This window comes from Pituophis catenifer, unplaced genomic scaffold (assembly GCF_029215685.1).
Source record: "Pituophis catenifer annectens isolate HBS135680 unplaced genomic scaffold, rPitCat1.0.hap2 SCAF_8, whole genome shotgun sequence".
NCBI lineage: Eukaryota > Metazoa > Chordata > Lepidosauria > Squamata > Colubridae > Pituophis > Pituophis catenifer.
The window spans coordinates 56,720,567-56,733,927 of NW_027256888.1; the positions used below are offsets into that span (position 1 = coordinate 56,720,567).

Genomic DNA, 13,361 nt, shown 5'->3' on the forward strand with positions numbered 1-13,361 from the left:
CAAAGATAAAGTGATGAAGGGGAAAGCACGTTCAGATTCTCTTGTACAGCTATTATAATAAAAGCAGTAGTGACCTACATAACATTGATTTCTTTGTCTGGTTCATCCTGTACTGGACGATACCTACTCTGAGAGTGAAAGTTAAGTACTCACATGGGAAGTTTTCTGGGAATATAAGTACTGGAGACTAGACCAAGAGGTCAAAAGCCATCCTACAAAAAGGCAGCAGCAAATCATTTTGATATTGTTGAGAAGAAAACAATATTAAGTGTCCATGAGTTCAATTCAATATTGAACTCAATTCAAAAGGGATTTAACTTTTTTTTCCTGTTTATAAGAAAACTCTGGAAAAACAATTTAGTATATTACAGTCAATACTCTCGTACACATTTTTCAATTAAATCACAACCATGTGCTATGTGACAATAAAAAACAATAGTTTATTGATTGATTGATTGATTGGTTCGATTTATATGCCGCCCTTCTCCGGAGACTCAGGGCGGCTTACAATGCGTTAAGCAATAGCCTTCATACTTTTGTATATACCTGCTTAGTAGGGCTTTCGCCCCCCCCCAAAGCGGTGTTCTTTTTTATACAAAGTCAGCTTATTGCCCCCACAATCCAGGTCCTTATTTTACCTACCTCGAAAGGATGGAAGGCTGAGTCAACCTTAAGCCTGGTGAGATTTGAACTTGCAGTAATTGAAGGCAGCTGGTGCTACTTAACAGCACTTTAGTCTGCTGCGCCACCAAGGCCACCAAGTTGGAATGTGGTGATCGCATTTGAGATTTATGTAAGGCACCCCAGATAAGAAGCCAAGTAAGTTCATTCAAATAAAGTTTGACTGAAAGTTTTCATGAAGTCAGCAAAGATTGAGCTTGACTCAGAGCTATATCTCTGTCTAACAATTAAGAAAATGAATCCGCATTCATTTTCTGCATACTGAATGCAGAAAGTTTTGATCTTGAATTTGGATGGCATGCTTACTTATTCTACGACGACAAAGTAGATAAAGTATTTAAAAGTCATATACTTAGAGATTCTTTGATGAGAGTTTGGAAGAAGCACCGATTCAAATGGGATTATAAAATACCGCTATGGCTGGATCTTGGTCATACTTTGTGGAATACAAATATAATGTCACTCGGGGGGTTTTTATATAAAGAGGTTCTTTTTACAGATGCGGGCAGATGGCAACTGAAGACATTGCAGACACTGTTGGATGAAGGGATTAATTTAACTTGGTTACAATATAATCAATTACAACTGAGATGGAAAGAGGACCAAAAAACTGGTATTATGTTGCATGAGGAAGAATTGGTTAGACATATAAGAGAGAAAGGTCCAATGCATATCAAAAGGCTTTATAATGTTTTGCTAGAAAGAGATTCAGAAACTGAATTAGTTAAAGACTGTATGATTAAGTGGGCACAGAATTTTGAAGAACCAGTGATGTTGGAAACATGGGAAAAAATTTGGGTTCAGAATGTTAAATTTACACAGTCGCAGAACCTGAGGGAAAATTTCTACAAAATGTTTTATAGATGGCATTTAGATCCCAAAAAGTTGTCATGTATGTACCCTAATGTTCAGCCAAAATGTTGGAGATGTGAATGTTTGGATGCTACGTATTATCATGTTTGGTGGACCTGTAGGAAAGTTAAGGCTTTTTGGATAAAAATTTGGTGGGTCATGCAGAATGTTTTGAAGAAAAAAATTCAATTTTCTCCACAACTGTTTTTATTGGGTATAGTTAAGGGTTTTACATCGGGTGAAACAAAATTGATATTGTATATGATAACGGCAGCAAGATTGTTGATAGGTAAATATTGGAAGAATGAAGCTTTGCCCACTATTGAGGAATGGACTTTGAAGATGGCCAGTTTTGCAGAGATGGCGAAGATTTCAGCATATTTAAAAGACTGTTCACAAGAGACTTATGAGTGGGAATGGAAAAGGTGGATAGAATATGTTCAGAACAAATATCAAACTAGAAAGTATCAAATAGCTTTTATTTGAAAATAATATACTAGAAATTTTTTTAATGTAATGAGACAAAGAGAAACATTATACAGGGGAGGGAGGGGTTTAAGTCTATATATAAGTGTTATATTAGGGTTCTTTATGAGTATGAGTATATTATAGGGAAGTCTGGGGGGAGGGGAGGGTTAGGGAGGGTTAGGGAGGTTGGGAAGTTTGGGGGGGAGGTGGGGGGGGGAAAAAGGGGTGAAAATGTAATTGTAAAACTTTTGCAATAAAAAAAAAAAAGAAAATGAATCAAAAAGTAGAATTTTCAAGTTGCGCCGAGGCTGTGAATATTTTTACTGAAAAATGCAGGCAGCCACCCCCCCCACCCCCCACCCCCCACCCCCCACACACTTGGGCTGATTAGGGAATGCAACTGAAACTGCACATATCTGTAAACCATTAGGTGATGAAGAGTGCTGTAATGGTATTTACTTTAAGCACTGAGATGGAACTCCCACTAGGAATATCTATTCTATTTCATTGTTGTACTTTTTATTGCAAGGACAAAGTACCTCACAGACATAAACAAATGTCTCACCACATAGGAAACTACTCTTTTGTTTACTTCTACAGAACCTTAGCTTTAGTGGTCAGAAATGGAGTTGGCATAATCATACTAAGTTAAATAGATGCCACATAATTCAGTGGTGAAATCCAATTTTTTTTACTACCAGTTCTGTGGGCATGGCTTGGTGGGCGTGGCTTGGCGGGCATGGCAGGCAAGGATACTGCAAAATCCCCATTCCCTCCCCACTTCTGGGGGAAGGATATTGCAAAATCTCGATTCCCACCCCACTCTGGGGCCAGCCAGAGGTGGCATTTGCCGGTTCTCCAAACTACTCAAAACTTCCGCTACTGGTTCTCCGAACTACTCAAAATTTCCGCTACCGGTTCTCCAGAACCTGCTGGATTTCACCCCTGATATAATTCAACTTGACTTCTGGAGACAATATGAATAAACGCTCACCATTTTTACTCTTATGACAAAATCGAGTTCTTCCACAAACTTGCCAATAATAACCCTAATTTTGTCCACTGGTGTTTTCTCTCTTTTTTTTTACTTCTCTCAATTTGTTTTTTCTATCCAACATCCATTCATATTATATATCAAAATATGTGACTTCTGATTATGATCTTAATGGAATAGTAATATTTTATTTCTTCCACGATTGACTGGATTTTCTTGCAATCCATAGTAATCCTATTAATTTAGGATTTAGATAATCTCTAAATGGATAATTCAAAGGCATCTTTCTTTTTTTCTCTTACCCTTTCTCAATATGCAGCTGTCCTAGATTTACCTTACTTCTAGGTACTGTATATTAACTACAGGGTTGCTCTAGTGGTTTTCACTTTTATTTACAACAGCATCCCCATGGTCACATCATCCCCATGGTTCAAAATTCAAATGCTTGGCAACTGACTCATTTTTGACAGTTGCAGTGTCCCGGGGTCATGTGATCAATCACCGTTTGTGACTTTCTGACAAGCAAAGTCAATGCGGAAGCCGTAACAACTGTGTTACTAACTCAACAACTGCAGGGATTCATTTAACAACAGTGGCGAGAAAGGTCGTAAAATGGGGCAAAATCCACTTAACACGTCTCACTTAGCAACATAAATGTTGGCCTCGATTGTGGTCGTAAAGTCGAGGACTGTAGTTTTCCATCTCTTTGAAGCTCTTTACAAAATCTCAGGCGCAGCTTCTCTTCTGCAAAAGAAAAACGTGCAGCCTTAACATTTGATCCCCTTTGAGACGCCGCCTTAGGCGAAGCTCAATCACTGGATCCTTTCTAGGAAAGTTCCTTTCCACTCGTTTCCTTCAGATTCGGAAGCATCTCTACCATTCCTGGAGTCTATGACCCTTCCTACTTGGGCTCGTTCTTCCAAAGCACAAGTCCTCAAACTTGGCCGCTTTAAGACTTGTGCACTTCAACTCCCAGAATTCTCCAGCCAGCATAGCATAGCATAGCTGGCTGGAGAAATCTGGGAGTTGAAGTCCACAAGTCTTAAAGCGGCCAAGTTTGAAGACCTCTGTTCCAAAGGGACTCCCTTAAGAAAAGAGCGCATGCGACTGGGGAAGACCCGGATGTTGTTACCGCTCCGCGGAAAGCCGGCTGTGCCACGCGTAGCGGTCTCCTAGAAGGGTCCCACTCGGGAGGGAGGAAAGACGATAGAGTTGAGTCTTGAAGCTCCACTTCCGTCCACTCAGTTCCGATCTGTGCCGGACTTCTGGGCGAGAAAGGATTAAAGGAGAAAAAAAAAAAGGCGGCCTAAACTGAGTTTTCTCAAGGTTTCTCTGGCGCTCCCGGCAGAGTAGCAGGAAGGAAGGAAGGAAGGAGCGACGGTGAGAGAGAGAGAGAGAGAGAGAGAGGGTGGAAGGCGAGCCGGTTAGCGGCAGCCTCTGCTCTTCGCCGGGGATGATGGGAGCTGGGAAGGGAGAAGCGGATAGCCGGGAGGGTGCAGGGCAGCCACGAAGTTTTTCCCCCCGTGTCTTGGTTGCTCGTGGAGGCGGCCCGTCGAGGGACGATATGGGGATGGGGTTATTATGCCCTTCCTCTTTAGCACCTGAATCGTATTACCTGTAAAATCCCCGAGAGGTTATCAGGGGGCAGCTTTCTCCCCTCACCCCACCCCCAGCCTGAAGACGGACAGAAGGAGGAAGTTTGGCTCATTTTACAAACAGTGAAAGTCGCTTCTCACTTTCCTTTTTTTTTAAAAAGAAAAACACAACTGAAACTCAAAAAAAAAGAGGCGCAATCCTGCATTCACACCCGGATTCATTATCTACCGTGAAAGCAGGCGGGGCGGTATGGATGCAGAAACAGGAGGAAGTACTCTCTGAATTTCAGCTTATTTGTGAATCCCTTGAATAGTTGTTGTTTTTTTTCTTCTTCTTCCTCCTCATCTCTTTCCTGCTTTTTTTTAAAATTGTTTTTAATTTATTTTATTTGTCAAGCGTGTATTAGATAACAGATATAAGTATAAACATGATTGTGAATATATGAAATGGGTACAAATAAAAGGGGACAGTAGGACAGGGATGGTAGCAGTGGTGAAATCTAAAATTTGTTACTACTGGTTCTGTGGTGATGAGGGGTAATGTGAGTGGGTGGGCGTGGCCATTTTAATTTTTTTTTTACTTTTAAAACCATTTTTTCTATAACCTTTTCGGCGAAGAGATTGTTAAAAAATGCTTTCAAAAGGCTCTGACGATCCCAACTGAGCTGCCTGATGTGCAGAGGCTTTTTTTCTTTTAAATGCCTCTGACGATCAGGCAACTCAGCTTGGATCGCCAGAGGCATTAAAAGAAAAAAAGCCTCTGATGATCGCGCGGCTGAGCTGGGCATGGGGGAGGCAGGGATTTTTACTACCTGTTCTCTGAACCACCCGCCTCCATCGCTACTGGCTCAGGTGATCTGGTCTGAACCGGGAGCATTTCACCCCTGGACGATAGGCATGTTGGTGCGCTTATGCACACCCCCTTACAGACCTCTTAGAAATGGGGTGAGGTCAACAGTAGACAGTCTAAGACGAACATCGGACATAGATATGACATCTCTGGTTCTAAATATCTTCTAACACTTTAAACTAATACAAATTATGTTAAACTTAATACTATAATATAATTCTTTAACCTTATATGTTATTTATACATAACATCAAACTAACAATCTATATCATATTTCTACACAATTATACATACTTGTCTATTAATCTATTTTTAATTTTAATTTAAAATTAAATTTTTGCATCGAAGCAAAGAGCCTCGGTGGTGCAGCGGACTAAAGTGCTGTTAAGTACTAGCACTTAGCTGCCAGCTGCCTGCAATTAGGGTAAGTTCGAATCTCACCAGGCTCAAGGTTGACTCAGCCTTCCATCCTTTCAAGGTAGGTAAATTGAGGACCCGGATTGTGGGGGCAATAAGCCAACTTTGTATAGAACAACACTGCTTAGGGGGGCCCGAAAGCCCTAATAAGCAGGTATATAGAAAAAAATATGCAGGCTATTGCTATAATGCATTATAAGCCGCCCTGAGTCTACGGAGAAGGGCGGCATATAAATTGGACTAATAAATAAATAAATAATACATTTTGAATGATTAATAAAAAACTTTTTGAAAAAAACAATAGACAGTCTAAGATTAAAGTTTTGGGGATTCAGGGAAGAAACCACAGAGTCAGGTAGTGCATTCCAGGCATTGACCACTCTGTTGCTGAAGTCGTATTTTCTGCAATCGAGTTTGGAGCGGTTTACCTTGAGTTTGTATCTATTGTGTGCTCGTGTATTGTTGCGGTTGAAGCTGAAGTAGTCATTGACAGGTAGGACATTGTAGCAGATAATTTTGTGTACTACACCTAGGTTAGACCAAAGGCGGCTTAGTTCTAAATTGTCTAAGCCCAAAATTTCAAGTCTGGTGGCTTGCTTTGCTTTTCCATTGCTTGGTGTTCAGGCAGTTCTGATCAAACGTTTGGGACTGGAATGTGTTGTGGTCACCTAAAAGTTGTCGTAAGGAAAGCTGGCAGTAATATTTTTTTGTTGAAAAGTGCAAAAAGTGACAGTTGCTTAAAAACGGAATATGCTGTAATCTTACACCCAGTCGTTTCTTTGAGTTTGGATAGCTATTGTGTTAATAGGGTCAATGTTAGCAAAAGGTGGAAAATAAGTGCCTGAGATATTCTTAGATAGTTTAATTACACTTTCACAATATGCCTGAATAGCATCTTGGCTTTGAAATGTCCACTCTCTCCCTTTGCAACAATGTAATACTTAAATGGCATACCCAGTGAAATGTTCTAAGTCAGAGGTTCTCAACCTTTTCTTTATCACGGACCTTCTTCAAATACCTTGACCATGGCCACAGACCCCCAAAACAACACAAGATTTGAATCATAACATTTTCTCAAGCCTTCACAGACCCTCTGTGATGACACTGTAGTCCTCCAGGGGTCCACGGAGCACAGGTTGGAATCACTGCAATATATTGCAGTATATTTAATGGCAAGGAAGCATGATGAAAACATCCTAGAAAGTAATGCTAGATAAATGGGTTTATTTCAAAACATCAAAATTTCTGAATGAAATTGCATAAAGCTGTAATTTTATCAGGCTGTGTTCCTTTAATGCCTTAAACTGATATACTATGGCTGTAAAAATTACACTGTATGTGTGCTTTGAATGGAGACTTAAAATTACTTCCTGAATTGTCATCTGCTAAACAAAGTAGCATGTCCCAGCTGATACAACACAAAGCACATGTATCTATTATAACTTCTTATTTACCTATAGACAGTGATTGCTACATTCCATTATAAGATGCAGGGTGATCACAATATATTACAAATGCATAGACATTGCTAGTCCTATGTGTTTACTTATATAAAAACAATCATGGTTTCTCATTCAGTTAAAAAACAGCAGTTTACTATTAAATACAGTAACAAAGAACACGATCAATATTTGTTAATGATGACTGAAAAGTTTTGTGGGCATGTTCAGGCAAATAAGGCTTTAGCTTTCAGTATATGCAAGACTAAGCTTGGGGAGAAGACAGGATACAGTACCAGATGCATACCTGTAGTAGAACAATATATTGCTGGTTTTCAGTGTTTGTTATATGACTTAATCTTATTTCTATGAATTTAGTATGCATAGCATTATTAAAATCCCACAAATAAATGTCCTAAGTCATTAGCACAGTTTTGCTGAACATCCTGTTTTAAGATGTACAGAAGTTATTTACAGTTATTAATTTCATTATTATTGCCATTTTTCTTCTTGCAATGAGAATATGCTGACTTAGCACTATGCAGAGCCAGATATTTTTTTTTAAATGTTGATAAGAACACCAGTGACCTTGTTTAAAATGTAAGTGACTGTATTGTTATGGTCCTTCACAATCAAAATAATAAAGAGTATGGCATCAACAGAGCATGGGTGTCAGCCCTATCGGCTAGACCAGCAGTCTCCAACTTTTCCGGCTTTGAGGACCGGCAGCGGGAGGAGAGAGAGAGGGGATAGTTCTGCACAAATGGTGGCCCAGCACGCATACAACTCCATTTGAGCAAGTGGCGAGCGCACACACACACCTGCCACTCACACAAATGGAGTTTCGCTCACTTGCCTACCTGCTGTGTGCACAAGTGGAGCTATGGGCTGGTTCTGAACTAAGAAACAGACACTGTGTAGAATTAAACTACTTCTATTAGAACCATTGGAATGATAGAATATTGCAAGTCTGAATATGCTACCTTTCCCCCATCTTTTATCTGCATGAGAATTTGGAGGAGATAGACAAAGCCATTTGCACAGAATACAGTACTAATACTTTATAGTGTTATAGGCCCTTAGTTCCTGAACTCTGTTCTTTAGCTGGCAATTTAATTTTTAAAATGTGCAGTTCCTGTAATATACTTAGAAATGGGGACAGAACAATTTGTGACTCTTAAAGTATTTGTTCTAACTTTTCCAGCCTAGAATAAAGGCTTATGAGGGTGCTCAGAAATTGTATAAGAGCGAGTTCCAAATGAGGAAGAAGAAAATAGGGATTTTTCTTTCTTATTCTTTTGAAACCTCATTTTCTTCTATTTGTAGGCCTACATACAACTGAAAGACTCTTTAATCAAGTTGATAAATATCAACAAGTAAAGTTTGGAGAATTTATGAAATCTTTCTGTATTGTGTAGAGCAGTGGTCCCCAACCTTTTTATCGCCGCGGACCAATCAGCCTTTGATAATTTTACCGTGGCCCGCTGAGTGCGCGCAGGGGTGGGGGCTTTGGGCCACACGTGCGTACCTGCGCGGGGCTCTCTTCCCTGGAGCCTTTGCGCACGGCCCAGGAGCTTTTGCGCACGGCCCAGGAGCTTTTGCGCACAGCCCAGGAGCCTTTGCACTGCAGCGTTCATGTCCCCCGGCCGCTGCGCGGCCCGGTGCCAGGTACTCCACGGCCCGGCACCGGTCCGCGGACCAGGGGTTGGGGACCACTGGTGTAGAGCACCGGTATCAAACTCGCACAGTCATGTTGCTGTCATGTGATGTTTCGTGACGTTTTTCCCCTTCGTGGAGCTGGGGTGAGCGTGGCCTGCACATGATGTATCTGGCTCCTGGGCTGCCAGTTTGACACCCCTGGTATAGAGGAAAATGCAAACTTCTTAGGGAGCATGTCTTGATATAAATTCTCTCTCCAATTTATTTCACTGGTTAAATAGTATAAATCAGAACTCCATAATCTGTCCTAAGTTTGAGTGAGAGTTTGAGAACTCACAGTGGGAACATTACATAAAAAATAGTTAAGCCCATCTAGGAATCAAAAACCCATATATTAGGCAAAGTTCCAGGGGAAAAAGTGAGAAATGTTGGAGCCAGCCTTTGAAGAGTTAATTGCTGAATTATTGGCTGAATTGTTGGAGGATTGTTGGCTCAATAGTCAGTTGTCTAAAGAATTATCTTCAGATGACTCTATGATAGGAACTATCAACAAGGCCAGGCCAGCTGTTTGCAGTGAAACACTGGATAGTGGCCAGATCAGGAAGTTTTTATGACTCATTTCAGACAATTTTTTTTGTACCTTTACCATAGTTGAACTACCACTCCCAAAATTGCTTTTTGGGATTCATTCATTATTTAACATTTAATACTTAAACTAAAAAGATTTTTAGAACTAACATAGAGCAGAAATCATGGAAAAAAATTAAGCTCCTAAAATAGTAGACTATCTGAAGCAGAACATTATCAACTCTATAATCTTGTATTTCTTGTATTTGTTTAGTCGTTTTGATATACAAGTAGACCTTGAATTTTTTGGCTTTTTTCCAGTCAAATCAAGCACAACGGGACTGCCATAAACAACTTTCTCTACTTCTTTTTCCCACTTCCTTGATTGCTATGGGTTATGGTTTAAAGGAAATAGGGACAACATCTAAAAAGATTTTTTTCTATCTGGTTCAGGGGTGTCAAACTCAAGGCCCGGGGCCCAGATCTGGCCCATGGGGTCTTAGATCTGGCCCGCGAGCTGCCCTGGAAACAGTGAAGGACTGGCCTGCAGTGCCTCTGCCAGTGAAGACGGAGCTCAGGAGGGCTGCACACAGGTCCTCCTGAGCTCCCTTTTCAGTGGCAGAGGGTTGCAGGAGGCTGTCGCAGCTGAAAATGGAGCTCAGGAATCCATTTTCTCTGGCAGAATGCTTGGGCCACCACAGGCGCCCTCAACATGAATGACATTGAGCTGGCCACGCCCACTCCACCCCCGAGGTCAAACACAACCCTGATGTAGCCCTCAATGAAATCGAGTTTGACACCCCTGATCTAGTTTGTAAATATTCTCCCTCCTCTTAGTCCCCTCAGTCATGACGTTTCCAAGAAGTATTAATTGTTGAAATGTATAATTATTATTGTTTATTAGATTTTTATCCTGCCTTTTTATAAATTATTGAAGATGATGAACACACTTTCCTCCTCCTATTTTCCCACAACAATAACCCTGTGATGAGTTTTGGGCTGAGAGAGAGAGCTTTTATGTACTTTTATACCTAAGGGAGGCCTAAAATTGACTAGGCCAGTACCTTAACCATTGCACCAAATTGGCTTTCAATTTGTTGTGTTGTGGTGTGTGTGTTATGTTATGTTAATACATATTCATATATGCATAAATAAATATAATAAAGCAAAATATAAACTCTTATAGGAGCTTCATTGGAATACATTTAGCTACTTTTAAAAAAAAAAATAATGCATGCTCAACTTGTTTCATTTCAGGTATGTCAGAACACAGCAAGAGTTTCCCAACGATTGATGAACCTCACCAGGCTCCAGAAGAAATCCAGTCTGACTCTGAGGTGATTGGGTGATACTTATAGTAATAGCTATTCAGAAATCAACCAATCCTTTAACAGCCTCAGACTGGAAAAACAAATTGAATTCCATCTCTATTATATGGATGCTAATCCAAAAATTGGATTGATCAAAAATTTGTCGATCGAAAGGTCGGCAGTTCAGTGGTTCAAATCCCTAGTGCCACATAACGGGGTGAGCTCCTGTTACTTGTCCCAGCTTCTGCCAACCCAGCAGTTTGAAAGCACGTAAAAAATGCAAGTAAAAAAATAGGGATGGTGGGAAGGTAACAGCGTTCCGTGCGCCTTTGGCATTTAGTCATGCCGGTCACATGATCACAGAGATGTCTTCGGACAGCGCTGGCTCTTCGGCTTTGAAACGGAGATGAGCACGACCCCCTAGAGTCGGGAACGACTAGCACATATGTGCAAGGGGAACCTTTACCTTTACCTTTACCTTTAATCCAAAAATGATTAGCTAAAAATATTCCTACATTTGGGGCAGGCACTGTTGGTATTATTTACCTAACAGGTTTGCAGAATGGGTGCATACTGATCCAGATTGTTTCAGTGCTTACCAATGAACTCATTTGTGCATAGGTGACCCCATCCTTTCTCCTACCTCGACAGGATTAATGTTAGTTACTTGGAAAAATATATAGTATGTAGTGCATGGGCTGCTTGTTCTTCTGGGTGCCTTCTCATGAGGTAGTTGGTTAGCTTGTAAGTGTGAAAAATGGTCAAAAATTACTTTTTTCATGTTAATTTCAAATAGTCACTAAAAAAACTGTTGCATGGCAAGAATTACTTGTATCAGTTGTGCTCATTCTGCCTAAATGTAAGGATAGAGTCTCTGATTGTGGTATAATAGAAGACTTTTATAATTGATCTACTTAGGCTTAAACATATAGCATTTGGAAAGTTCTGGATTTCTTTTAAACATTCGAAAAACATATACTTTTAATAAATGTTAGTAAATGCTGAAAACCATGGCTGGTTAAACTAGGACTGATTAATAACCCTGAGTGTTTTTGTTATTATGAAAAAGCTTACCATCAGGGACCCAAATAGCTCTTGCACTATTTATTTTTAGGAAGGCCATTGCAATTATTCTGTTTCACCAAACATTTGTAGTTCAAGTAAGAGTTAAGAGTTAGGCTGCCCTACAGTGGCTGAAGTTTTATTTCTTAATTTCTGATTTAATTTTTATATTTATTTTAAGTAGTATACTTTTTAAGATTTGGGGGGTTAGAGTTTATGTACTGTTTTAATTGTTTTTTTTTATTATTTTGAACTTTGAAACTTATCACTGTGAAAAATCTTGTGACTCAGGTGAATATAAATATTAAAATTAATTATAAAACATGTTTCCATTATTGTGGAAATAATATTCCTCGTGTCCCACATTATATCCAAGTTTAATTGTTTGAAATAAGATATAATTTTTTCTAAAAGCAAATCATTTGGGCATATGACCCCATGTTTAGAAATAATACTTGATTTACCACATTCCTTCTAACATGGTAAGTAATTTGGAATAACTGGATAGGTAGAAAAAGCCAACAAAGGACTAACTTGCACAGTCTTGTAAATTTAAACACTTAATTAATTGGCAGTTCAAAATTCCTTCTCTTGGGCATTGTAATAAGCTCAGGGATCCACCTTGCTGTTAATTTTACTGAGAGTACCATGGATCTTAAAACCATGTAAACAGCCTAGAATGTCTACAGTAGCAAGAAGATGTACAGGGAGTCTCCATTTTAAGAGCAGGTCCGTTCCTAAGTCTGTCTTTAACTCAAATTTGTATACAAAGCAGAGTTTGTACTTATGAAGTGGACTGCCTGTTACTAAAAATGGCAGACAGAGTTCTCCTTCCTTGAACTACAAAACTGCTGAAGTCACACAGTGTTTTCATAAATTGCTGAAAACAGGTTGTGTATTAAAAACGTGTGACTTCAGTGGTTCATGAAAAGATTGCATGGCTTCAGCAGTTTGTTGGCTTGAGGAAGGCGAATGCCATCCACCATTTTGAGTAACAGGCAGCCTGGTCATATGCACAAGTTGTCTGTAAATCAGATGTTCTTAATCCAGGAACTGCCTGTATTATAAAGTATTTTGGAGGATTCTGAATTCAAGGCAGGTTACAGTCTCCTAGTACCATATTGAGAGCCAAGGAGAAATGCAGTTCAAAGACTTGAATGCGATCCAAAAGTTTTTATTTAATTACAATATTAAATGTAATAAAATAGGAAAATTATTAACTAGAGCGGGAATAGTTTCATAAATTGTAATACATATTATTCCAATAAATTCTTTGAATACAGATTCTAATATTCTCCTTAGCCTGAAAAAGTTTACCTTTGCTTTGAGTCGTCAGTTCTACCAATCTGAATTGTTCATTTTCTTTCCATTGAAACGTTACAACTTATATTTTTAATGAAAGCCCTTGAGTGTTCAAGAGCTTCCACATGAGGGCACTCTGGGACCATTTAAATGGTTTTCAGTTCA

General features: G+C 39.6%; 1 protein-coding gene across 2 annotated transcripts in view; it reads left to right on the top strand.

Moving 5' to 3' along the window:
• Positions 1-4,244: 4,244 nt before the first annotated feature.
• Positions 4,245-13,361, top strand: part of ARFIP1 (ARF interacting protein 1) — a 40,956-nt gene continuing 31,839 nt past the window's right edge. The window contains exons 1-2 of one of the 2 annotated variants that reach the window (XM_070948142.1): positions 4,245-4,375; positions 10,780-10,859. In XM_070948142.1, the coding sequence (XP_070804243.1) occupies positions 10,782-10,859 (78 nt within the window). In that variant the 5' untranslated portion in view covers positions 4,245-4,375; positions 10,780-10,781. The remainder of the gene's footprint in view (positions 4,376-10,779; positions 10,860-13,361) is intronic. The other variant, XM_070948143.1, reaches the window with a different exon arrangement.